Source organism: Coffea arabica, chromosome 7c (genome assembly GCF_036785885.1).
Source record: "Coffea arabica cultivar ET-39 chromosome 7c, Coffea Arabica ET-39 HiFi, whole genome shotgun sequence".
Lineage (NCBI taxonomy): Eukaryota > Viridiplantae > Streptophyta > Magnoliopsida > Gentianales > Rubiaceae > Coffea > Coffea arabica.
Genome location: NC_092322.1, coordinates 14,232,127 through 14,258,861, shown reverse-complemented (window position 1 = coordinate 14,258,861; position 26,735 = coordinate 14,232,127). Strand labels below are relative to the sequence as shown.

General features: G+C 35.3%; 2 protein-coding genes, 1 long non-coding RNA gene and 1 other non-coding gene across 5 annotated transcripts; 3 read left to right on the top strand and 1 right to left on the bottom strand.

Annotated features, from left to right (window-relative positions):
* Positions 1 to 12,914: 12,914 nt before the first annotated feature.
* Positions 12,915 to 18,224, top strand: LOC113698765 (serine/threonine-protein kinase ATG1t). 2 transcript variants are annotated; one of them, XM_027218707.2, is made up of 11 exons: positions 12,915 to 13,272; positions 15,282 to 15,399; positions 15,484 to 15,542; positions 16,260 to 16,324; positions 16,428 to 16,521; positions 16,655 to 16,735; positions 16,808 to 16,919; positions 17,034 to 17,114; positions 17,197 to 17,617; positions 17,728 to 17,866; positions 17,948 to 18,224. In XM_027218707.2, exons 1-8 carry the CDS (start codon positions 12,994 to 12,996, stop codon positions 17,099 to 17,101), a joined length of 876 nt encoding a protein of 291 aa, XP_027074508.1. In that variant the 5' UTR covers positions 12,915 to 12,993; the 3' UTR covers positions 17,102 to 17,114; positions 17,197 to 17,617; positions 17,728 to 17,866; positions 17,948 to 18,224. The 2 variants fall into 2 exon arrangements, with proteins under 2 accessions (XP_027074508.1, XP_027074507.1); XM_027218706.2 differs by having other exon boundaries at positions 17,034 to 17,617.
* Positions 18,225 to 18,464: 240 nt separating this feature from the next.
* LOC113698766 (uncharacterized) lies at positions 18,465 to 19,838 on the bottom strand. Its single transcript, XR_003450293.2, has 2 exons — positions 19,270 to 19,838; positions 18,465 to 19,075 (listed from the first exon to the last, which is right to left on the bottom strand). It is a non-coding gene; the product is annotated as an uncharacterized lncRNA (long non-coding RNA).
* A 1,746-nt stretch (positions 19,839 to 21,584) lies between these two features.
* Positions 21,585 to 21,713, top strand: LOC113700282 (U6atac minor spliceosomal RNA). Its single transcript, XR_003450624.1, has one exon. It is a non-coding gene; the product is annotated as a U6atac minor spliceosomal RNA (small nuclear RNA).
* Positions 21,714 to 22,926: 1,213 nt separating this feature from the next.
* On the top strand, positions 22,927 to 25,834 carry LOC113698763 (uncharacterized). The gene is made up of 2 exons (XM_027218698.2): positions 22,927 to 23,241; positions 24,332 to 25,834. Exon 2 carries the CDS (start codon positions 24,434 to 24,436, stop codon positions 25,484 to 25,486), a length of 1,053 nt encoding a protein of 350 aa, XP_027074499.1. The 5' UTR covers positions 22,927 to 23,241; positions 24,332 to 24,433; the 3' UTR covers positions 25,487 to 25,834.
* The last annotated feature ends 901 nt before the right edge of the window (positions 25,835 to 26,735 follow it).

Here is a 26,735-nt window from a genome sequence, read left to right as displayed (position 1 = left end):
AGAAGAAAACACAGCCTTCTTTTGGATATATAGCAGTAGAATTGAAAAATACTAGGCCCAAGTATCGGGCCTAGACCCAAACATTCAAGCCCTAGTGTAAAGTTAGACTTCAGGTCACAAGGGACAGTGGCACCAGCTGTACAAAAATCCATTAAGGTCCAAGGTCTATCTGAGGTCATGATAGGAGAATGAAGTCAACTTTTATATACATACTAAATTTTTTTTTTTTTTAGGGTTGGAAAGCTAATTCTCATAATTTTATCTCTCTAAAAAGTTTAATAACTTAACTTTTGAAACTTTCCCTAAGAAATAAGACTTGCCTGTCACAGGTTGAACTCAAACAAGAAAAAAGTAAAACGACATCGAGCCAATTTCTAGCATCAACAAAACTTGTGATCCTGTAGAGGAGGGAGATATGCACTCAAAGTAAAATAGGTATGCACACAACATTTGATCCATTTTGAGTACAAGGTTGTAGAAAAATTTATGTGAAACATTAGCATAACATTGTAATTGAATTGATGGTATTCTTTTTGTTTTTTATCGTTCCATCCTTCTCTACGCCTTTCCTATCTCCAACTGTCAGTAATTTATTTATGAAAGGTAGGCAGAGAGAACTCTAAAAATCGTCACATATTATGTGTCGAAATAGGACTGTTTTTATCTATTAAACTGAGATTTTCATCTAATCATTATTTAGCATTAGTTGTATTGTTATTCTTTTCTTCTTGACTTTGACCAGATCTTGAATTGAGGGACTGCAATGTAAATCAGCAGATTCATATCCCGTTTATTGACTGCAAGCAACATAAAAATCAAAATATCATGTAGATTCCTAACGTTTAGTTGAACTAATGTTCTAAATGTTAAACAAACACCAAACATGCCAAAAAAAAAAACTCAAGGAAAAAAAGAAACACTTCTTTTTTAAATCAAGAAACAATTCCTTCATTTTTTTTTTGTTTTTTGGTAATTTAGCAAGAAAAAAATTCCTATGCCTAACAACTCTTTCTAGGACCCAATAATATATTGTTCTCCAAAGTTGTGTATCATCCATCAGGCTATTGAAGGCCATATATGGTATCTATTCAGACATGAATCCTCAGCAGGAATGCAGAGAACTAATCAAATCAGAAACAACGAAAAAGTAGTTTCTTGGTCGAGTAGATATGATAAAATTTGAGAACCAACTGTCAGGCATAGAAGAAAATTAAAAGCAAAAGAAATTACAGTAAAAGAAAATCGATGGACAATGAATATTTAAGAGAAGACAATAGAATTTGATGAGATTATCTTGCTTCCTACTTTCAATGTAAAAATCCATAAGACTGCAAAACTAAAAAACTATAAGAATTCAAGCACTAGAAAAGAAACTAAATACTACACCGATAAACATCAAAAATTGCCATGTTGACTACAGAGACAAAGCAGCACTACTAGGGCTAGAACTGCTGACTGAGAACTACTAGGGGTTAACTCTAGATCAAACTCCAAATTCAAATCCAACCCAATCTAATGCAGGCAATTTCTACAAACGTAAATAAATATATAAAAAAGTTAAATGATTAATTAAATAAATAAGTAGATAAATAAATAAATAACATAGCTCATAAACAAGTACATGTAAAATCATGTCATAGCTCATAAACAATTACATGCACTTAGTCCTGAAAGTTCTAGATTGATATGTTTTATGATTTGCAAGTATATTCAATAAATATGATCATGTCACGTTATATGTGTTTTCATGCCACATTCGGCTGGAGTCACTTCTAGAACCTACAGGACTAAGTTTCACGTCGGATGGAAGCCACTTATGTGCATGCAACTCGTCTTCAATGAAATATATTTATATAATATTTGAAATGTGATGACAAATGTTTTTAATTGATTTATACATGTGATATGGTGTGATCAAATTTGCAAATATATATAATATGTGTATAGCTACATGATCCGACAGGGGAGTAAGTACTATATACTGGGCGTACGTCGCTCAACCCACGTCTCTTTATTTTTCTTGCAGATCAAGAAAGCCAATTCGTGTACGTTTAGAAGATAAGTAAAAGAGGTAAATAAGTAAATGTTTAAATTCTAGGAAGCTAGAGAAAAGCATTGTGAAGATGCAATTTAGTGAAGTGTTTATATTTTATTACTATTTGTAAGTTTTAAATTTTAGTGAAATTTTGTAAGTTATGACTATGATGTCTTGTATTTATGGGAGTGAAGTCTCATAGATACACGTGCGACGTTGCAAATCCAGTTCAGGGACCCGAATTTGGGGCGTGACACCTGTGGTCGAAGAGGTCCTAGTCTTATATCTGAAACGGGCCTTAGTCTAACGGTTGAAGTTGAGATTCTGCGAATTTTTTAGTTCTAATCCTTCTATTCCGTTCGCGCCTCTTAAATCTCACCTCTTTTTCTATTCCTTCTCTGATCCTGTCTTCGCTCCTTAAATCTCACGTCTAGTCCCGTCATCTTCCCGTTTTTTAAATTCTACCTCTCCTCTATCAGAAAATTTTTTTTTTTTAAAAAAAAAGTCCTACATAGACTCCACTTCTCGAAACCAAAATTTACAATTGGACCGTGCTAGGCTGGTAAGCCGTTGACTTACAGTCAACTCAGCCATACAATTGGACCATGCTCCGTGACCGAACCAGTCAATCTATTCAACTGCCATTTTCCTGGTAACTTCTACCAGCACGGGAAAATGTCGGTATTTATTTAGTAGATTGCCAGGCTGATAAGCCGTTGACTTATAGTCAACTCAGCCATATAATTGGACCATGCTCCGTGACCGAACCGGTCAATCTATTCAGCTGCCATTTTCCTGGTAACTTCTACCAGCACGGGAAAAGGTCGGTATTTATTTAGTAGATTGCTAGGCTGATAAGCCGTTGACTTATAGTCAACTCAGCCATACAATTGGACCATGCTCCGTGACCAAACCGGTCAATCTATTCAGCTGCCATTTTCCTGGTAACTTCTACCAGCATGGGAAAAGGTCGGTATTTATTAGTAGATTGCTAGACTGATAAGCCGTTGACTTATAGTCAACTCTGCCATACAATATATATATATATATATATATATATATGTATATATATATATTTTTTTACATTGGATGTACAATTAGCATAATGTAGTTTAAAAAGTTTTTATGTGCCTAAATGAGGGTAAATACTACTAGTATACGATGCTAAAACACAACTTTAAATTTCAGTTTTAGATGCTTCCATTCTCACCTCTTTTATTGGTCTTGCTCCGATTAGAGCTGCAAACGAGTCGAATCGAATCGAGTTTTGGCTTTATCGAGTCGAATCTTGACTTAATTTCATCGAACTCCAACTCGAGCTCGAGCTCGACGAGCTGGCAATTTTTAAGTTCGAGCTCAAGCTCAACTCGATTAGAGTTCGAGTTCGAGCACGAAAAAAAAATAATTATTTTATTTTTTAAAAAAATAAATAAAATAATAATTTTCTTAATAAATAATAAAATATTAAAGATATTTATGTAATTTTACTATTAAAATAAAAATAAAATATATATATATATATATATATATATATATATATATATATATATATATATATTCGAGGCTCGCGAGCTAACGAGCTTAATGTTTTGACCTCGAGCTCGAGCTCGATTTTGACTCGACCGGCTCAAGCTCGAATTGAGCCGCCCGCGAGCCGATTCGTTTGCACCCCTAGCCCCGGTCCAATAAGTTGTGTGGTTATCACTATCACCTTAAGTAATCAGTGTTAACTACTTGTTAAACTGTCAATATTTGTTATTAATGGTTTCTTAAATTGTTGATAGTCGACCAAATTGACCGTATCTTGCAAATAAATTTGGAGTAGATTTTTTAATGGCGTGCGTTGCCCTCTTGTGAAACTTGACACCTAATTTCTTAGCATGTCCCTCTCGGATTTATAAAATTTCCATTTCTTGCATTTATGATACCGAAGGATGTACAAACTTTGTTAAACCGAAGGGACATGCAAATAACCACCGGCCTTTGGACTAATGGCCACCACTAAACTATTAAAAGTTTGGTGGAATGGGAGGCAAGGGTTCAAATTGTCATATTAAGTGGTTTCTTAAAAAATTCAGATAGGTGCATAGTACACCTGTCTGATACAGTGGTGGTTCAGTCTCTACCGATCCCTTAGACCCCAGTTGAATCTCTCCTTAGATTAGAATAATGTAGGATACTATAGATAAAGTGATGATTGACAAAAAAAAAAAAAAAAAAAGGAAGACAAAAAAAAAAAAAAAGGAATAAGAGACACGCAAATGGATTTCATATGCAACAAGTAACCGTTATCTTATTCATTATAGCAACATAAAAATGAAGCAAAAATCGGGACGATAAATTTGTAAATGGTAACCGGGAAATAAAAACAATAAAAGTAAAGCAAGAAGAGAAAAGAAAAAAGTCGCACTCATGGGTTTATGTTGTCTGATATTTCTCTACCATGGGGATGTAATAAATTGTTTAACAAACATCAAGATAAGAGAAATAAGTGCAATTTTGAAAACATAAAGGGGAGCTATATGAAATTCTCGTAAACATTCAAAAGGTTTGTGAATTTATTTCTCCATCAGTTCGGTTGACTTGACTAAATTGCATTTCAAGGTTCCTACACCAACTGGGAACATACAAGGGAGAAGAAAACACAGCCTTCTTTTGGATATATAGCAGTAGAATTGAAAAATACTAGGCCCAAGTATCGGGCCTAGACCCAAACATTCAAGCCCTAGTGTAAAGTTAGACTTCAGGTCACAAGGGACAGTGGCACCAGCTGTACAAAAATCCATTAAGGTCCAAGGTCTATCTGAGGTCATGATAGGAGGATGAAGTCAACTTTTATATACATACTAAATTTTTTTTTTTTTTAGGGTTGGAAAGCTAATTCTCATAATTTTATCTCTCTAAAAAGTTTAATAACTTAACTTTTGAAACTTTCCCTAAGAAATAAGACTTGCCTGTCACAGGTTGAACTCAAACAAGAAAAAAGTAAAACGACATCGAGCCAATTTCTAGCATCAACAAAACTTGTGATCCTGTAGAGGAGGGAGATATGCACTCAAAGTAAAATAGGTATGCACACAACATTTGATCCATTTTGAGTACAAGGTTGTAGAAAAATTTATGTGAAACATTAGCATAACATTGTAATTGAATTGATGGTATTCTTTTTGTTTTTTATCGTTCCATCCTTCTCTACGCCTTTCCTATCTCCAACTGTCAGTAATTTATTTATGAAAGGTAGGCAGAGAGAACTCTAAAAATCGTCACATATTATGTGTCGAAATAGGACTGTTTTTATCTATTAAACTGAGATTTTCATCTAATCATTATTTAGCATTAGTTGTATTGTTATTCTTTTCTTCTTGACTTTGACCAGATCTTGAATTGAGGGACTGCAATGTAAATCAGCAGATTCATATCCCGTTTATTGACTGCAAGCAACATAAAAATCAAAATATCATGTAGATTCCTAACGTTTAGTTGAACTAATGTTCTAAATGTTAAACAAACACCAAACATGCCAAAAAAAAAAACTCAAGGAAAAAAAGAAACACTTCTTTTTTAAATCAAGAAACAATTCCTTCATTTTTTTTTTGTTTTTTGGTAATTTAGCAAGAAAAAAATTCCTATGCCTAACAACTCTTTCTAGGACCCAATAATATATTGTTCTCCAAAGTTGTGTATCATCCATCAGGCTATTGAAGGCCATATATGGTATCTATTCAGACATGAATCCTCAGCAGGAATGCAGAGAACTAATCAAATCAGAAACAACGAAAAAGTAGTTTCTTGGTCGAGTAGATATGATAAAATTTGAGAACCAACTGTCAGGCATAGAAGAAAATTAAAAGCAAAAGAAATTACAGTAAAAGAAAATCGATGGACAATGAATATTTAAGAGAAGACAATAGAATTTGATGAGATTATCTTGCTTCCTACTTTCAATGTAAAAATCCATAAGACTGCAAAACTAAAAAACTATAAGAATTCAAGCACTAGAAAAGAAACTAAATACTACACCGATAAACATCAAAAATTGCCATGTTGACTACAGAGACAAAGCAGCACTACTAGGGCTAGAACTGCTGACTGAGAACTACTAGGGGTTAACTCTAGATCAAACTCCAAATTCAAATCCAACCCAATCTAATGCAGGCAATTTCTACAAACGTAAATAAATATATAAAAAAGTTAAATGATTAATTAAATAAATAAGTAGATAAATAAATAAATAACATAGCTCATAAACAAGTACATGTAAAATCATGTCATAGCTCATAAACAATTACATGCACTTAGTCCTGCAAGTTCTAGATTGATATGTTTTATGATTTGCAAGTATATTCAATAAATATGATCATGTCACGTTATATGTGTTTTCATGCCACATTCGGCTGGAGTCACTTCTAGAACCTACAGGACTAAGTTTCACGTCGGATGGAAGCCACTTATGTGCATGCAACTCGTCTTCAATGAAATATATTTATATAATATTTGAAATGTGATGACAAATGTTTTTAATTGATTTATACATGTGATATGGTGTGATCAAATTTGCAAATATATATAATATGTGTATAGCTACATGATCCGACAGGGGAGTAAGTACTATATACTGGGCGTACGTCGCTCAACCCACGTCTCTTTATTTTTCTTGCAGATCAAGAAAGCCAATTCGTGTACGTTTAGAAGATAAGTAAAAGAGGTAAATAAGTAAATGTTTAAATTCTAGGAAGCTAGAGAAAAGCATTGTGAAGATGCAATTTAGTGAAGTGTTTATATTTTATTACTATTTGTAAGTTTTAAATTTTAGTGAAATTTTGTAAGTTATGACTATGATGTCTTGTATTTATGGGAGTGAAGTCTCATAGATACACGTGCGACGTTGCAAATCCAGTTCAGGGACCCGAATTTGGGGCGTGACACCTGTGGTCGAAGAGGTCCTAGTCTTATATCTGAAACGGGCCTTAGTCTAACGGTTGAAGTTGAGATTCTGCGAATTTTTTAGTTCTAATCCTTCTATTCCGTTCGCGCCTCTTAAATCTCACCTCTTTTTCTATTCCTTCTCTGATCCTGTCTTCGCTCCTTAAATCTCACGTCTAGTCCCGTCATCTTCCCGTTTTTTAAATTCTACCTCTCCTCTATCAGAAAATTTTTTTTTTTTTAAAAAAAAGTCCTACATAGACTCCACTTCTCGAAACCAAAATTTACAATTGGACCGTGCTAGGCTGGTAAGCCGTTGACTTACAGTCAACTCAGCCATACAATTGGACCATGCTCCGTGACCGAACCAGTCAATCTATTCAACTGCCATTTTCCTGGTAACTTCTACCAGCACGGGAAAATGTCGGTATTTATTTAGTAGATTGCCAGGCTGATAAGCCGTTGACTTATAGTCAACTCAGCCATATAATTGGACCATGCTCCGTGACCGAACCGGTCAATCTATTCAGCTGCCATTTTCCTGGTAACTTCTACCAGCACGGGAAAAGGTCGGTATTTATTTAGTAGATTGCTAGGCTGATAAGCCGTTGACTTATAGTCAACTCAGCCATACAATTGGACCATGCTCCGTGACCAAACCGGTCAATCTATTCAGCTGCCATTTTCCTGGTAACTTCTACCAGCATGGGAAAAGGTCGGTATTTATTAGTAGATTGCTAGACTGATAAGCCGTTGACTTATAGTCAACTCTGCCATACAATATATATATATATATATATATATGTATATATATATATTTTTTTACATTGGATGTACAATTAGCATAATGTAGTTTAAAAAGTTTTTATGTGCCTAAATGAGGGTAAATACTACTAGTATACGATGCTAAAACACAACTTTAAATTTCAGTTTTAGATGCTTCCATTCTCACCTCTTTTATTGGTCTTGCTCCGATTAGAGCTGCAAACGAGTCGAATCGAATCGAGTTTTGGCTTTATCGAGTCGAATCTTGACTTAATTTCATCGAACTCCAACTCGAGCTCGAGCTCGACGAGCTGGCAATTTTTAAGTTCGAGCTCAAGCTCAACTCGATTAGAGTTCGAGTTCGAGCACGAAAAAAAAATAATTATTTTATTTTTTTAAAAAATAAATAAAATAATAATTTTCTTAATAAATAATAAAATATTAAAGATATTTATGTAATTTTACTATTAAAATAAAAATAAAAAATATATTTATATATATATATATATATATATATATATATATATATATATATATATATATATATTCGAGGCTCGCGAGCTAACGAGCTTAATGTTTTGACCTCGAGCTCGAGCTCGATTTTGACTCGACCGGCTCAAGCTCGAATTGAGCCGCCCGCGAGCCGATTCGTTTGCACCCCTAGCCCCGGTCCAATAAGTTGTGTGGTTATCACTATCACCTTAAGTAATCAGTGTTAACTACTTGTTAAACTGTCAATATTTGTTATTAATGGTTTCTTAAATTGTTGATAGTCGACCAAATTGACCGTATCTTGCAAATAAATTTGGAGTAGATTTTTTAATGGCGTGCGTTGCCCTCTTGTGAAACTTGACACCTAATTTCTTAGCATGTCCCTCTCGGATTTATAAAATTTCCATTTCTTGCATTTATGATACCGAAGGATGTACAAACTTTGTTAAACCGAAGGGACATGCAAATAACCACCGGCCTTTGGACTAATGGCCACCACTAAACTATTAAAAGTTTGGTGGAATGGGAGGCAAGGGTTCAAATTGTCATATTAAGTGGTTTCTTAAAAAATTCAGATAGGTGCATAGTACACCTGTCTGATACAGTGGTGGTTCACTCTCTACCGATCCCTTAGACCCCAGTTGAATCTCTCCTTAGATTAGAATAATGTAGGATACTATAGATAAAGTGATGATTGACAAAAAAAAAAAAAAAAAAAGGAAGACAAAAAAAAAAAAAAAGGAATAAGAGACACGCAAATGGATTTCATATGCAACAAGTAACCGTTATCTTATTCATTATAGCAACATAAAAATGAAGCAAAAATCGGGACGATAAATTTGTAAATGGTAACCGGGAAATAAAAACAATAAAAGTAAAGCAAGAAGAGAAAAGAAAAAAGTCGCACTCATGGGTTTATGTTGTCTGATATTTCTCTACCATGGGGATGTAATAAATTGTTTAACAAACATCAAGATAAGAGAAATAAGTGCAATTTTGAAAACATAAAGGGGAGCTATATGAAATTCTCGTAAACATTCAAAAGGTTTGTGAATTTATTTCTCCATCAGTTCGGTTGACTTGACTAAATTGCATTTCAAGGTTCCTACACCAACTGGGAACATACAAGGGAGAAGAAAACACAGCCTTCTTTTGGATATATAGCAGTAGAATTGAAAAATACTAGGCCCAAGTATCGGGCCTAGACCCAAACATTCAAGCCCTAGTGTAAAGTTAGACTTCAGGTCACAAGGGACAGTGGCACCAGCTGTACAAAAATCCATTAAGGTCCAAGGTCTATCTGAGGTCATGATAGGAGAATGAAGTCAACTTTTATATACATACTAAATTTTTTTTTTTTTTAGGGTTGGAAAGCTAATTCTCATAATTTTATCTCTCTAAAAAGTTTAATAACTTAACTTTGGAAATTTTCCCTAAGAAATAAGACTTGCCTGTCACAGGTTGAACTCAAACAAGAAAAAAGTAAAACGTCATCGAGCCAATTTCTAGCATCAACAAAACTTGTGATCCTTTAGAGGAGGGAGATATGCACTCAAAGTAAAATAGGTATGCACACAACATTTGATCCATTTTGAGTACAAGGTTGTAGAAAAATTTATGTGAAACATTAGCATAACATTGTAATTGAATTGATGGTATTCTTTTTGTTTTTTATCGTTCCATCCTTCTCTACGCCTTTCCTATCTCCAACTGTCAGTAATTTATTTATGAAAGGTAGGCAGAGAGAACTCTAAAAATCGTCACATATTATGTGTCGAAATAGGACTGTTTTTATCTATTAAACTGAGATTTTCATCTAATCATTATTTAGCATTAGTTGTATTGTTATTCTTTTCTTCTTGACTTTGACCAGATCTTGAATTGAGGGACTGCAATGTAAATCAGCAGATTCATATCCCGTTTATTGACTGCAAGCAACATAAAAATCAAAATATCATGTAGATTCCTAACGTTTAGTTGAACTAATGTTCTAAATGTTAAACAAACACCAAACATGCCAAAAAAAAAAACTCAAGGAAAAAAAGAAACACTTCTTTTTTAAATCAAGAAACAATTCCTTCATTTTTTTTTTGTTTTTTGGTAATTTAGCAAGAAAAAAATTCCTATGCCTAACAACTCTTTCTAGGACCCAATAATATATTGTTCTCCAAAGTTGTGTATCATCCATCAGGCTATTGAAGGCCATATATGGTATCTATTCAGACATGAATCCTCAGCAGGAATGCAGAGAACTAATCAAATCAGAAACAACGAAAAAGTAGTTTCTTGGTCGAGTAGATATGATAAAATTTGAGAACCAACTGTCAGGCATAGAAGAAAATTAAAAGCAAAAGAAATTACAGTAAAAGAAAATCGATGGACAATGAATATTTAAGAGAAGACAATAGAATTTGATGAGATTATCTTGCTTCCTACTTTCAATGTAAAAATCCATAAGACTGCAAAACTAAAAAACTATAAGAATTCAAGCACTAGAAAAAAAAACTAAATACTACACCGATAAACATCAAAAATTGCCATGTTGATTACAGAGACAAAGCAGCACTACTAGGGCTAGAACTGCTGACTGAGATTGCCTCAGTCCTTCCACCGTTCTGAGGTTTGCTTTTCTTGATATTCTTGATCCCTTTGGCCTTTGCTGTTACCTTTCTTTTCTTGATTTCTTGACCCCGATCAGGCTCAACTCGGACTCTTCTTTTTCTTTGTTTCTTCGTCTCCAAGTAACGTCCCTGTGCCGGTATCTTACCCTTGCCCTTGTCCTGCAATGGAGGAGCTAGAGAAAGATCACATCCATCACCATTATCATCCCTACGCAACAAATCAAGCCGTGGCGGCTCAAGCCCTCGATTTCTTACATTGGTTCTTTCCACAGGACGAAATAATTCTGGAAAATATATGGTACTACCCGGGTTTGCAACACCTGCTGCAGTGGGCAGGAGAGCGTACTTGATTGGAGCAGCATCTTGATCATGACTAGCTGGACCGTATGTGTAGGTGGAGGAGGGCGGGGGCTGCCGAGTACTCAGTGGAGCCAGTGGCAGAATCAGATCAAGGGGAGGGAGTCCTTTACTCGCCATTGGAGAAGCCAATCAAGAATCAGGAATGGAAAAAAAAAAATTCTCGTAAACAACTTCAGGGTTTCTTGATTTTTAGCCAGGCAGATTGATGCAAACGACAATGTAGTTACTATATATATAGAAGAAGATCAATGCAATTTCTAAACTTGGTCCTGGTGTGAAAGGAGATTCATTCTTGTTTTGGAAAGGTGATGCTAATCAGAAAATGTTTAGGAAAATGCCTAATAATCTCGCGTTCTTCGATTCCTGATTAGAATGGGACAGGCTACGCTTTGTTTCTAAAACTTGTCCGTTCGAATTATTATTATTTTCAACTTTCAAGCAATGCTAATTCCGGGAGTTGAGTGTAATTTTTCAAACTCATTGGTAGTTTTGCGCAATTGTCATAAATCCCAAGATTTGTGAAATTATCCCGTGCCAAATTCATTACTAAAATGCATTCAGAATGACGAAAAGTTGTGTCAATCAACAGTGAGGAAGAATGTCTAAAAAGGATTATATTACAATTTATTATAAAGGATACTTGAATTAATTTCTCCGTAGAATGTACATTTTTTCAGGACTATAGCATATTTTATAGAAAAATAAATACAAATATCCCTAATAACATATCAAAATTATGCACTCTCTACTAATAATTTCTTTTCTTTTTTATGAAGAATTATGAATTCTATGGTGAACCCCTTTTAGAAACCAAAACAACTCTCATGAAAAGTGTTAATTGCTTTATAAACCATCAAACTATAATTGATTAGCAGTTTGTACTCCCAAATTATAAGTTACTAGTGCTCAATACATACCCAATATGTGCGCACTAAAAAAATACATAATATTTATGGTCACATATTTTAATTAAAATTTTTATTACTGAAGAAAGGATAGTGATGTTGAAAACATATATTTAAATAATTAAAAGTAAAAATAGTCATGGGTAATTATAGGTAGTTAAAATAAAAGTAATCTATACATGTAGTAGAAAGGAAGTTCATAAAATAAAAATAAATGTTAACCCCACATCCTTTTCTCAAACTTTATATGTAGTATAGATAATACTTATGTACATTAACATAACCAATTTACAGCTTAGTAATTTAGAGTACAAATGAAAATAAATAGTAATTAAGAGTTGCATATTGAGTTCAACAAATCATTCTCTGCTAATGAATCATTCAGACAAATTAGACCTATAACCATAAATATATTATATTTCATTATTATGTTTGGAATAATGATATTTTTTTAGACATAATTTGTCCTGATGTTATAAAACATTGGAGAGTTTATGATACAAAAAAAAAAGAGAAAAAATGATGTTAGGAGATAAAATGCAAAATACGTTATATCTTTTTTTAATAGGAAACACGCCATATCTTAAGGGCATTTATACTAATTAATCTTTAGAGGTAATAATTTTTTTTTTGTTGACATTGCCATTATATAACAGTTAGAGTTAGACTAATGATTTTAGGATAAAGTAAGAAAAAAATAATGTGAGAATATAGTGTGTAAAATTGGCCATATACCTGAGGCTGAGTTTTTGTAATTTAGCCCTTGAACTTAACTACAATTATTAAAACCGAAACTATAGAATTCGATTTAAAATTGCACATCCACCAGCGGCTTCTAGAGGGACCAAGAACCCAGCACCCGAAAGCTAAAAGACGTAAAATCTCGAGAGCAATGGAGACTGATGAGATAGAGGAGAAACATTCGTCGGACTCAAACGAACTGGGAAGAATTCAAGACTACGTTTTGAAATCCCTACTTAGCGAAGGCAGCAGAGGATCAGTGTCGAGGGTGTGGAAGGCGAGGCACAGAGAAAGCGGGCAAATAGTTGCTTTAAAGCAAATCCAACTCTCAAAGCTTACCCGCAGCCTCAAGAACTGCTTGGACTGCGAAGTCAACTTCTTATCCTCTGTTAATCACCCAAATATCATCCGTCTTCTCGGTGTTTTCGAGGTTTGTTCAAATGGGTTCTGCTCATTTTCTTGTAATTGTGATCAGTTCTTGAGTTTCATAGCCTTCTTTTGAAGAGCCCATTTTGCTTTGTATTGAAATCCATTGTGAAATCAACTTTTTTCCCCTCTGATAATCACCTTATATTATTCATTTTCTCGGTTCTTTGGAGGTTTGCTCAAATGGTTTCTGTTTTTTCTTATAATTTGTACAGTGTCTCGAGTGTTATGGCTTTTTTTTTTTCTTTTTAACACCGCCATTTTGCTTTGTATATTGAAATTAACTCTGAATTCAAATTCTTATCCTCTGTTACTCACCCTGTATCATTCGTCTTCTAGATGTTTTTTATGTTTGCTGCGTTCTGCTCATTTTTCTAAGTCACTATGGCCCTTTGATCAGACCAATTTGCTTTATTTTGAGATTACTTTGATTGATCGTGAAATTGGATAATTGTATAATATTAAATTAATATAACGACTCCAAGTTTGATGGTGTAGATGTTTTATGTGTGTGGGATTAATCGTCGAATAAATTATGCTTGTGATTTCTTGTCAAGTGTATGGAATCTGCTCTGCTGTAAGCTGAAATGTAGCTGAAGTTTGCTTAGTTTATACTAATTTTAATCCCAGAGTGTAGGAAGTCCCATTTAATTCTCTGACTTTCATTTTTGGCATCTAAACTTAAAGTTGGAGTACTCCATAACATGGCCTTAAAGTTTTACAGATAGGTGAGTTCAAAATTGCTCAACCATCGGTGAATTGTTGATAAACAGAATTGCAGAAGGATTCCTAAGAAGAAATAGCAAGAAATAACAGATTATTTGTCTGAAAAGTAGGAAAGTAGAAAATTTGACACATTTGTGATGCTAGGTTCCTGTTTAATTTGCTTTGTTGGTTAACTTCTTTTTTTATAATTCTTGTTCCTTGTTGCATGTCACCAAAGTAATTTCAATCTGACTAGATTGTATTACGATAAAATTTTTTGGCATCATTAACTAATTTTAGCGTTCTGTTTTGGGATGTGACACCATGTTCATCATGGTTCATGACAATTGCTTCTATTACCGTTGCATGACACCAGCACACTCTCCTTCTCAAACTATGCTGCCACTGGATTTAGCTGATTGCTACAAAAAATTAGTGACAATCTACGGAACAATTTTTTCGGTTGCCAAATCAAATTGTCATAGTTGTTCATCTGTGCCGTTTGTGCACTCACAGCTGACTGAGACTTTGAGTTTAATTTTTCACCCGATAACCAAAATCCCCTGTTTTAACCGATATGCTCTGAAATTTAAGCTGACAGCTTTTTTATATTATTTATTTTTTGGATATACATTTGGGTCTATTAGCTCTTGAAATTGAGTGTGATGATGGACTACTCCTTTGATGTGATAATGTGTGGTAAGGGTTGAGATTCTGGTTTTGTTGTTGATGAAAATATAGCTCTTATTACATTATTTAAGTAATCATGCTGGCCATCACCTTGGTAGCTTTATGTCATGACTTTTATGAGCTAGGTTGGCTCTCACGTCCACTTAATTAGTACTATGAAATTGTTATTGCTTGATTGGATGACATAATATGTCTGTAAGTCAACTCGCTGGCACATTTATCTCAATGGATGTGGCTTGATTTATTTACTATTGATGTAGCTATATTGTGTATGAGAATTTGGACTCTTCCATCATAGCACTCATTCTACAACTATCTAAGACAATCATTTTTGTGTCATTTAATACTCAGAATTAGGGAAATCTAGGACATAGACTGTTTCCAGTCAAATGCAATTTAGATGAAAGCATTTAAGATTAAATTGAAAACATGTTAGTGTAGGATCTTTCATTGCTCAGGATTTCAAGAGCTTGAAAGTTGGATATGGCAGTCTTCCAGTATCATGGTGATAATGAAATTTTCATTTCTTTTCTTCCACAAAAAAAGTGAACTCCAAGAAAGTGATTTGCAATTTCCTTCTAATCACCTTCTCAAGGACAGTCAATGGACGTCTTTCAGGCTGAAGGCAGCATTTTTCTCATCCTGGAGTTTTGTGCTGGGGGCAATCTCGGTGCTTATGTCCGGAATCATGGTAGAGTGCAAGAATGCATAGCTAAAAGATTCATGCAACAGATTGGTAATGTTTCACTCAGAAAATGGCATCAGACTTCTTCATTTTCAGCAACTACACTATTTGCCTCATTTAATAATTTTGTTCCAGCTGCTGGATTAGAGGTGCTGCATTCACACCTAATCATCCACCGTGACTTGAAGCCAGAGGTATGAATTTTTTACCTATTTTGGTTAAGGTATCTATAAGCTTCCCTCACAGTGCAGCCACGAGTACATTTATACTTGTTTTATCTACGAAATGCTGCATCATAGGAGAGTGGTCTCTCTCACTGTCCAATCCTTTGACGACATATGTTCATTTAGCATGAAACTATGTTGTCATAAATAAACAATTGAAATAATGCTAATTATGCTGTTCTGTTTCTAAAATTTGGAAGTTTAGAATCTCAAATACCTCAAGCAAAGCAGGCTCTGAACTTACATAGTAAAAACATCTAATGCATGAAAGTCTTTCTGGTTTGGCATCTTCCATTTATAAAGAATGTTATAAAGAAAGCATGCCTAATACGCCCATAGTTGCATATCTGAGCATGTTCTTATAGCTATTAGACAGTTAGGTGAACACAAAGTATGTTAGTCACTGATGAGGGAAAAGCTTTGCATATGGTATAAGGTGATCACTTGTATTAATTTGGTTGCCGGTGTCAGCACACTATGACGAGTCTTTCCCAATTTCAAAAACTTGTGCTATCTCTTGTTGCTTTTGTCTTTCCTTCAGTAATCTTTCTCAATAGGATGGAATGGATTATTTCCTCTGTTTTTTCCTCTTAACATTGAAGGCTAAAATTTTCATCATATTTCCTATCAGAAATTTTGACTTTCTGATACAAATTTTTTTTTTGGGTGTTGTTTTCTTTGGCTTAGAACATTCTGTTGTCAAGCTCTGATGGTGATGCTCTGCTGAAAATTGCTGATTTTGGACTCTCAAGGTAATAGTTGACTAACACGTAATAGCTTTTGAATTTTCATTTGACAGGAGGACAATGTAATAAAATTGTTTGTAATGATCTCAATGCCTTTTCCTGTTGACAGAATTTTGCACCCTGATACCTTTGCTGAGACAGTCTGTGGGTCTCCATTATACATGGCTCCAGAAATTCTTCAATTTCAAAAATATGATGAAAAGGTTGGAGATCTTTCTACTACTATTTTAAATGTGCTAGAGAGATGTTGCCAGCATATCCAATAGAACTATCGAGAACTCATACAATCATGAGTACAGATTGAGACACGTGATTTGATTTAAGCTTTCTTCATAGGTTGACATGTGGAGCATTGGTGCAATTCTTTTTGAACTTCTTAATGGCTACCCTCCTTTTCATGGTAGGACTAGTGTTCAGGTAACTCCTTTATCTAAATTGAATAGCCGTCTCAGTAGCTCCTCGTGCACCAATTATATTTGGATGATGCAGCTTTTGCAGAATATCAAGGAATCTTCATATCTTCCCTTTTCTCAGCTGGTTCTTTCTGAGTTGCATCCGACCTGTGTTGATTTATGTTCTAGACTGTTGTCTGTCAATCCAGGTTTGGATCCTACCTTGATTAGGATTTCATGATTTTCCTTTCTTTTCAGAGAGCAACGCTGAAATTTGGTTATACCTGCAGTTTTTAGTATTCCTTTGTATTCTGTCTATGCAGAGACCCGGATGTCCTTTGATGAGTTTCATGAGCATGACTTTTTGGAAATTCAGAAAGTGGAGAGATAAAAGCCAGCAATAAGTGGTTTCATTTCTAAATCACCATTGAACTGTCTTAGTGATTTATAGCTTTGTTTGTAAATCATCTCAATGTTGGTGACCAGGTTTCTATATGTTGATGTCATTATGATGGGTTGTCTGCCAAGATCTCAGTTGTGAAGCTGCCATTTCCTGAGTGTGAAAAAAATATTAACTCAGCTGCATTCCTCTTGTCAGTGGATCGTTCTTGAATTTAAAGCTTCTATAATGAATACTGTTGCTCCAGCTTTTCAGGCTAATGGATAACATTCTTCCTTGATTAAGTCTGCCTGTTCTCCTGAAATCATATACCTTCTCCTTTGACATAAATGACTAGTAGAGTACAAACCAGCTATGACAATCCGAAAGCTTACTTTCAGTCTGCCACACCACAGCTGATTGGATGAGTTTTTCTATCATATCAAGACTTGGTTTAAAATTGGCTTCATTTGGCATCTCAAATGTGGATAAAGTAGTTCTGAGTTACGGGTTGATAGCCAGAATGAGGTTGGCTATGTTTTGCCTTTTATGACACCAATTACCTGTTCTTTAAATAGTTATCCACTATAGTATTTTAAATAGTTATCGATGAGTTTTAATAAAGTCTCTTGCCACAGTTCCCAGTCAAATCATCACTCCCATGGATGAGAATATGCAGTGCACTAATTTGGCCTGCCCAGTGGCTATAGTGCTTTTACGGGAATGGAGAAGATTTCATGTGCCTTTCGCATTGAAGATCAGCTGCAATGTTAGATGGTAAGTTGACAAATCAATATTCAGTCTTCTTTGCTTAGGTTTGGTACACTTCTTTTGCTTGTTTGTGATACAATTTGGCAGATGGCAGCTCACAGGGAGGGTTAGGCTGCCTGTAGTTGAACTGGACTCAATTACCCCGATATGCCTGTGGATTCATGTTCTAGCATAGGCGCCCTGCAAGGAAGCTTCAAAAAACAACACAAGATTGCAAGTTCAGGAATACTGTTCCAATATCTAGAAACGCTGCTGTACTTGTTCTGGTCTCATTTCAGTATAGAAACGCTGCTGTACTAATTCTTTGTCAGACGCACAAGCCTTTTACTACTAAACAACTCTCCTGGGAATTTGAATTTGCTTATTCTGGTCTTTCCTCGATTTATTTCAATTCTTTTCAGTTGAATGGCAATTTTTTTTTAAAGGAACAGGAAGAAGTCAAAGTGCAATATTGAAATGAGTGAAGCCGTTATAGAGATGTCTCTGGTAGTTCATCTATTGCCTCAACAGTTCATTGAAGATGAGTTGATTACCTTGTGTGGCTGGATTCTATTCATTGCTTACGCAGAATTCAACAAATAAAATGAGGTGAGTTACAAAAGAATTGGTGAAAATGAATTCCCTTTCATCTTCATTAAAATGGGGGAGGGGGAGAGTGGAACAAAGTAAAACTCATCGAAACTTGTTGTCTCCTGTTGCCAAGACATGATTCAGCTGGCAATCTTCAAATCTAAGCATTAGGTTCCCCTTTTCTTCCCTAGGTCAGCCAGCAAGAACTTCCTTGTATCTATTGCATTTTGAGGCGCCAAATGATAATTTTTCTTTGCGAGCCTTTATCAGCTCCAAGGCCAAGCTGCATTTCGACTCCTTACTCGAACCTGTGCATCCACTTTACATCATTCCAAGATTGATTATCTATTGGTTTTCTGTAGGTTGATAATGAACCTGTAACATTTCTTGAGGCCCCAGCCTTCTGCTTATTAGAACAGTCTGCAATTACATCCCTGTATTTCATCACCTTCTCGGGCACCTGGTGGCGTTCCTGGACGGATCATCTGCCGGCGCTTGGTAGCTTGATGAAGCAGAATAACCTTTAAAGACATCTTTTGAGGAGCACAGCCCCGTCCCCTGCTTCGTCCAACTCCATGGCCCGTGACTTCTGGCCAATAACTTCTTTCTAATCGCTTTGGATTTTAGAGATTCACATCTGAGTGCCTGAAAGTAGGGATGTATGCAAGTCGAGCCAATATCAAATAGCTTGCGAGTAACTCGGTCAATGACTTGGCTTGAACTCGATCAAATCGAGTTCGAACCGAGTCTCGAGCTACTTTGGGCAAAAAAGTAATAACATAATTGTAAAAGATCTAAAAAGAAAAAATGCTGGGAAAAAGCAAAGAAAAGCTTCAGACTTTAGTTTCTCTTCCTCCCTTCTTCTCTGTTCGAACGAGTGACTTCTAAACCCTACCTCCGTTACTCTCAAGCCGTTGCTCGCCGCATCTGTCAGCCTCCATCGCCATCGCTTTTCTGGTTACTGGTATGTCTGCCTCTGCTCTAATGTGCATTTCCAGTTCTATTTCCATTTCCCCCTTCATTCATCTTTGCTTCCCTCTCTCTCTCTATGGCACTATGGGTGTGGGGACTGGGGACGGGGAATGGGAAGTAGTAGTATGATTGATTACTGGGTCTGGGAGTAAATCCAGAAGCATATTAAATTTGTTTTCCTGTCAGCCTCCATCGCCATCTAGATCTGATGAAACACTTCTGCTTTAATTTGTTTTCCTTTTTTGTCTTTTTTGGCCTTTTTTATTAGGCATGCGTAAGTGTAACAATGAATACGAAAGCTGTGTGGAATTTTTTTGCCTCTTTTTTGCCTTCCGCATTTGAATGGTATGCTGTGTGGAATTTTTCGTAAAAATGCCACGCAATTGGCTAAAGTAGGACACGGTTCTACTAAATTGGACTTCAACTGAATTGGCAACCTTTGTCAAAAGTGGTTCAATCAGAAGGAAATTGCTCACAACCCTTTTTTTCAAAAAAAAAAAAAAATTTGAAAACACACTCCATCATCTTCACATGGCTCTAGAATCTAATTATTGCTCTCTTTGTGCTAAAGAATAAATTCTAACTTCTAAGAGCAGATTTCTAAAACCCCAAAATAAAAATTGTATAGATATAAGGCGTAACCTGTCAATCCTGGATGTTAAAAAGAAAGAAGGAAGAACAATTTGAGTATTTCGTAGTAGCCTGGATTTAATGACTTGATATGGAGAGTTAAACAAGCATCACTAGAATTGTTGTGTGTAATTTGTTAGAAATGCCTTTAAAACAAAACACACTCGGTATAATTCCACTAAACTCCACAAACTTCATCCCACTTTATATAATTCCTCTAAAGTCCCTAGATCACTTGCATTAAGAGACTAAAGCTCAAAAAGCTTGATTATGTTCGACTTGATAAGGCTTGACTAAAGGTCGAGCCTTATCGAGTCGACTCTCGAGTTTAAAAGAATTTTCTAGAGTCAAGCCTCGAGTTACGATTTTTAAACTTGGTCGAGCTCGAGCCGAACTCGAGTCTAGGTACATATAGGTCGAGTCGAGCTCGAGTATAGCACTATTTGAGCTCGACTTGGCTCGAATACATCCCTACCTGAAAGTAAAGGGTGGAAGTACTAATAATATATAGGGAGAAGGAGATTGAATAACCATGAAAATTAGGAACCAAGATTACGTAACTTACAAAAGCATAGTGTAGAATCGTAATCAGGATTCCCGAGATCTGTGTAGATCGGCAATCATTGTTACAAGCTTCCTGCACGAAATAAGAAACAAAGCTCGGGAATTAAGCCCCGGTTAAGGTCACAGGATTGCAATTACCTTCGAAATCGATGGAAAGGGGGTAACTATAAATACCTGCAATAACTTGCGAAATGTCATGTCAATCACTTCTTGGTCTTAGAGATACCTGGCTACCGAGACCTAAGTTATAAGTTAACTTGATGAGATTGGAAAGTCTACGGAAACAAGGGATCATCTCGAAGATGATCTCGGGTACTACACAAAGGATTTATAGCATTCATATGTTTCTTTAAAAGTTCATGTATTACTTATGGGAACCAGAGCCCTAAAATTTCTACTTGTTTTTTTTTTGGGTAAATAAAGCAATGAAATTTTGGAGTTTTTGTAAGTCATGATTACAATTCAGTTCTTTCTCAGGTTAATATGAAACTTTTTCATTCACATGTAATTCGTTCCCTATATATTATTTATATTCACGTAGGTATCATTGTTTAAAACGTGAAATATTAGCCCAATGAAACTGTATAAAATGGTCAAGCGTCCAAAAAGATGGGTTCTTATACGCCAATAATGACAAGCGTGTTTAAGTGCACAGGGATAGTACGAAGCAAATCGATTTTCTTTGGATCAAAAGATAAAAAAATCACTCGTGACAAATCTAATACATAGAAAAATTTCATGATTTCATAAAGGTGACGGAATCCGCTAAAATTAATAATCATTTTCACAAATTAGTTCAAAATATGAGACATCATATTGTACGTTTTGAAATCACGAAAATTTTTCTGTACTTTGATTTACCACAACGACTTTTTGTTTTTCAGTATCCATTTTCTTTTGGGATTGCCGTATCCGAAACTTGTCCCACATCGGCCTGTTGGATAAGCTTTAAGCGCGTTGTAATTTCTAGTGGTCGCCACCGTTGGCCGTGTTCATAAGAAGGAGAGATGGTTGGCATCTCCCCCGACAGGGACGGGAACGGCCTTCGGGCCTTAACTGTTACCAACACATCCGGTTAAGGCTTCCCGCTTCGGTGGATCTATAACCCAATTTTTTTTTTACCGTTTTACCCTTGAATTTGTCTGTCTCCTCTCATTTTATCAAAGTGTTTTGAGTTAATTAATAAATCATTTACACATTTTTTAATTTTTTCTAAATCGATGGCTTGATAACTAAAAAGATACAACATGCTAAATTTTATATATAAACTTGTTTTTTATTATTTTTAAGTTAGTCCAAAAAGATATTCTCATGGTTATAAATTATTGCAAGTCATTTTTAAGAGTAATATAAATCATTCATAATTTTAGGTAATTTAACCTATTTTATCTGAAGCAGTGACACAAAAATTGTTAACGAGACATTGATCAATTTGCAAAAGTTAAGTAATAAATTTGGCATATTATGATAATTAAGAAATCATAAGAAAAGGGCCAACTTGGAATCAGATTGTATTCACTCTCCCAAAATGAATTTTTTAATATTATATTTCGAAATGAGTTTCAAATGTTACACAAAGTTTAAATCTGGGGAGTTAAGTGAGATTTTTAAAAATTTAATAGTGTTAAGTGAAACTATTAGAAACCTTAATGGAGGTTTCTAAAATCATCTCTTTTTGTTATTTATTAACGGACATGTTATTCAATTCCCTACCCTTGAATAATCATCTGGTCTGGTTCCCTTTCTCATTTGCTATATTTTTTGGATTCCTTAATTTTTTATCATTTCCAATTATTTTTACCATTCTACCTTTAGATTTGTCTATCCCTCTCATTTGTCTCCATTTTATCCTCTGATTCGTCCATCCTTTCTCATTTGTTAAATTTCTTTTTTGTGATTTCTTAATGTGTACATCTTATTCAATTCCCTACCCTTAAATAATCATTTGTCGCCCTTTCTCATTCGCTATATTTTTTTTGGATTTCCTAAAGATTCAATTAATTTTTTCTTTTCCCGTTTTACCCTTGGACCTCTCTGTCCTTTCTCATTTGCTATAATTTTCTGATTTCTTAATTAACAACTGTTATTCAATTCTCTACCCTTAAATAATCATTTTTCCCATTTCGACCTCTAATACATGTCCAAATATGCTGTATGTAGGACTCCCAATCTATTTAAGATTATGAATGTATATTTCACGCCCTTACAAGTGCGTGATTGAGAGTTGGCATTGAAATATAAGAAAGCGTGACAGGAGGTTTGAATATACTCCTTCCGTCTCAATTATTTAGTTATGTTTCGGAAATCTAATATTTTAAAAATTATGATTTAATTATGATGTTTATATATATTTTTTTAATTTTATTTTCATAAATTCAAAATTTAAATGATAACATAAGGGTGTTTTGACTTTTTTAACGTGACAAATATTTTAAGACATTTCAAAATAGGAAGTAAGGCACTTTCGACGGAGCATTACAAAATACTTATAGTTCTTGTAAGGGCGAACAAAGATAACATGGCGGCGTAGGGGCTTCTTCATTTTATCTTAATTTCATCTCAAAAACATCGATATTAGGGATTTCTGTGCATGGATTTCTACTCATTTTGCTTCTAATAGTTGGTTGAAATTTCTACGGGGGAAGGTAAAATTTTGTCTGATGCTGTAATTATGCAATTTTTGGCTCAATTATTGGGCTGCTGATTATTGAAGTAGGTTATGTAGTAATGCATCTTAGGTGTTTGATTATTTGCCCCAGTCAACTGCTATAATATACTTGTACTAATTTTTTATTCGCTGATGTTTGTAAATGGGTTTTTGCTCTATATGCATAATTTGTTGTGATTTAACTGTAAATTTCGGGTGCTGTTGGTTTAATTTGTGCAGTCTTTAGCACAACAGATGAGGTATTAAAGCATCGCAGGTGCTTGATTATTTGCAGCAGTTAATTAAATTATTTTTACTTAGTTATTACACTGGGATGATTCTGATTTTTGAGCTGTAACTATACTTTTCAGAATCTGTATAGTAGGAAGAATAAGTTGATACATTCCTGATTTTTCGTAATAATGATCTCCAAGAAAACCTTGTGCGCTCCATTCTTTATCCCTGGCCCTGTGACTGCAATTACGTCCATTTTATTAAAATATTATGTCAACATGATGGAAATTATCTAATGATTTGTCTGTTCTCTGAGAATGAGAATTTGAACTTCTACTGTAATGGTATCAGTTTTGGAGTTTATTGACCTGATGATTATTAGTTAGTAAGAATAAAACATGACAATCTTGAAATTCCTGAACCCTCTTACTGGCTTTAAATTTCACTGGTTGCTGAACTTTTTGTATGATTTGCACTTGAGCAGTTCTTTAATTGTTATAGTGCTACATGAACCTCAGTGGCAGTTTTGTTTATTGTTTTTTTTTTCTTTTTACGAATAATACCTTTTGGAATCTGGAAGATGCTTGGTCATGAACCATAATTCATTATTATTTGAACTATAAAGAGAAAAATCCCGCCAACACCCTCCTTGTACCTGTAAGGGGAGCTCCATTAGTAATCTAGGCTCTGAATTTGACGTATAAAGATTGTGATTTTGACATCCTAAATTTGTTTTCTAGTCCCAAATTTCACACAACGATGTGTGCTTTTTTGTACGTAACTGTATTGCTTTGCAGTTGTAAAACAAAATTTTAATTGTTGCTGTTCCAATTTGGAGTCTCTTATTATTGCAGATCTCATTGATCTGTTTCCCTGCGTTTTGCTTGGAGTGTGGTTGGTTTGGATTTCTTGCTTTGACCCAAATAGTCCACGCAAAAGGAGGTTAGGCAGAAGAAATGCTGCCTGCTAAATCCCTCCCTCTCTCCTCCGCTTTGATAAAGGCACCCAAATCTCCTGGTGCTAATCTCACCTCAACAAACTGCATAGGCATCAACAAATGGATTAGGAAAAAGTATACCAATCCTTCTCTTAGTTTTCGGAGCTCCTGCCACGAGACTTCATCAGAACCTGTAGTTGTACCTGAAACACGTTCCATATCAGCACAAAAAAGAGTCAATATCCTTCCGGAGGCGCTGCCTTACATAGAAAAGTTCCATGGCAAGACAATTGTGGTCAAATATGGAGGTGCAGCCATGAAGTCTGAGGCCCTTCAAGCTTCTGTAATGTCTGACTTGGTTCTTCTCTCTCGTGTTGGTCTTCGCATTGTCATGGTCCATGGTGGGGGTCCTGAAATCAACCAGTGGCTTGGTAGGTTGGGCTTGAAGCCCAAGTTTGTGAATGGAAGTCGTGTCACTGATGCAACAACCATGGAAATTGTTTCGATGGTATTGGCGGGTAAAGTGAACAAACATCTTGTTGCCTTAATCAACAAGGCAGGGGCTTCTGCCGTTGGCTTATCTGGTATGGATGGCCGTCTTTTGACTGCCAGGCCTTCCCAAAATTCTGATCAGCTTGGCTTCGTTGGTGATATAGCCACTGTGGACCCCACAGTGCTTCGACAACTCATTGACAATGGTCATATCCCAGTCATTGCCTCTATAGCTGCTGACAAGACAGGCCAGTCATACAACATCAATGCAGACATAGCTGCGGGTGAGGTTGCTGCGGCCTTGGCAGCAGAGAAGTTAATTCTTTTGACTGATGTGGCTGGAATTCTAGAGGACCAAGGTGACCCAGGAAGTTTGGTGAAGGAAGTAGATATCCAAGGGGCGAGGAGGATGATGAATGATGGGAAGATTGCAGGTGGGATGTTTCAAAAGGTGGATTGCTGCGTGAGGTCCGTAGCTCAAGGTGTCAGGACTGCAACTATACTTGATGGACGAGTACAGCACTCATTACTCCTTGAGATTCTCACTGATGAAGGAGTAGGAACAATGATCACTGGATAAATTGGAGAGCTTGCACACTGTTTAAAGCTTACATTTGTTAACCACTTTAGAAGATATTCAATCTAAAATGGCAATCTGGAAATATAGCTTGCAGTGCTTGAACAGCCAATGAAGAAAAAAGTTCTTCACTTGTGAGTTTCAGTCCTTAAGCTCTTGAAACTATTCACATGTTTCTGCTAATAGTGGTTGGGGTAAATCACTTCTGTGGCTAGATTGGTTCTGCTTTTTGGTTTTCAGTTTCCTCCCTCCTTTTAGGTGCGCAGTGCTCTACGTGCCTGATAATTCTACCATATACCCTTTTTGTAGCTTATGTTCGGTTATACTATATACTAAATATTTTATTTGCTATTGAGCTTCTTTATTTTTTTTCTTTTGTTTTTTTCCCCTCGAGTTGTTTGCATTTTAGCTGCATTTCCTTGGAATGTAAGAAATCTAGCATCGCTTTGGATCTTGTACAAGTCTTGACAATAGATTGATATATTTGTGTTCTGTCACTCATGGAAATTAGTTGACACAACTCTGACTGTTCAATCATTCCCTGTAGCTGTTAACCTTAAAATCAACCATGTCTTGAGATTTTTCAACATTAAGTAATAAATATGTTTGTTAGAGCAAGTTTAGTTACAATCATCTTGTATTTTCTTTGTACATATGTTACCTCCATGGAATTTCTTTCGAGCAGATTTTACTTGGGACTTGGTTTTTTATTACTTTTTTTTTTTTAATTTCTCTTCACATGTTATATTCTAGAAGCAAATTTTAAGCAGATTAAGTTCCAACAACCCATCTTGTGACCACATTGTGGTGAGGTCTTCACTGCCTTTAACCTATTGAATTTGCTTTATTGATCTGGAAAAATTAACATTTGTAGCAGTTTTTTTACTCATTTCGGAGGAATATGAGTTAACTTTTGAAGAGATTAACTACAACCATTTGAGAGTTTCTTGAAAAGCTAGTTTACTAAATAAGGTCTGAATACAATCTTGATAGGAACTTCACTATTCTCATCAGTTTGTTTCTTCTTAGTTACGGGAAAAATATGAAAAAGAAACGCTAAAGGATAAATGGACTCTCAAAGTACACTGGGATTATTGTTCAGATATTTGGAGTAGTAACTAAAGGGCTTAAACCAACGGATGTTGATGCAAGAGTTCAAACATGATTAGTCGCAGATCATAAAACGGATGCAAATACCTGTGCGTTATACCAGAAAAAAAAAGCCTAAAGGGTTTAAAGTCCTAACAAAGAG

Bases quoted from the DNA above. Each gene is read 5' to 3' on its own strand.
- LOC113698765 (XM_027218707.2), top strand. From the start codon at position 12,994: ATGGAGACTGATGAGATAGAGGAGAAACATTCGTCGGACTCAAACGAA. The intron at 16,325-16,427 runs GTAATAGTTGAC...TCCTGTTGACAG, and splicing joins GCTGATTTTGGACTCTCAAG to AATTTTGCACCCTGATACCT. The intron at 16,920-17,033 runs GTTTGGATCCTA...CTGTCTATGCAG, and splicing joins ACTGTTGTCTGTCAATCCAG to AGACCCGGATGTCCTTTGAT.
- LOC113698763 (XM_027218698.2), top strand. From the start codon at position 24,434: ATGCTGCCTGCTAAATCCCTCCCTCTCTCCTCCGCTTTGATAAAGGCA.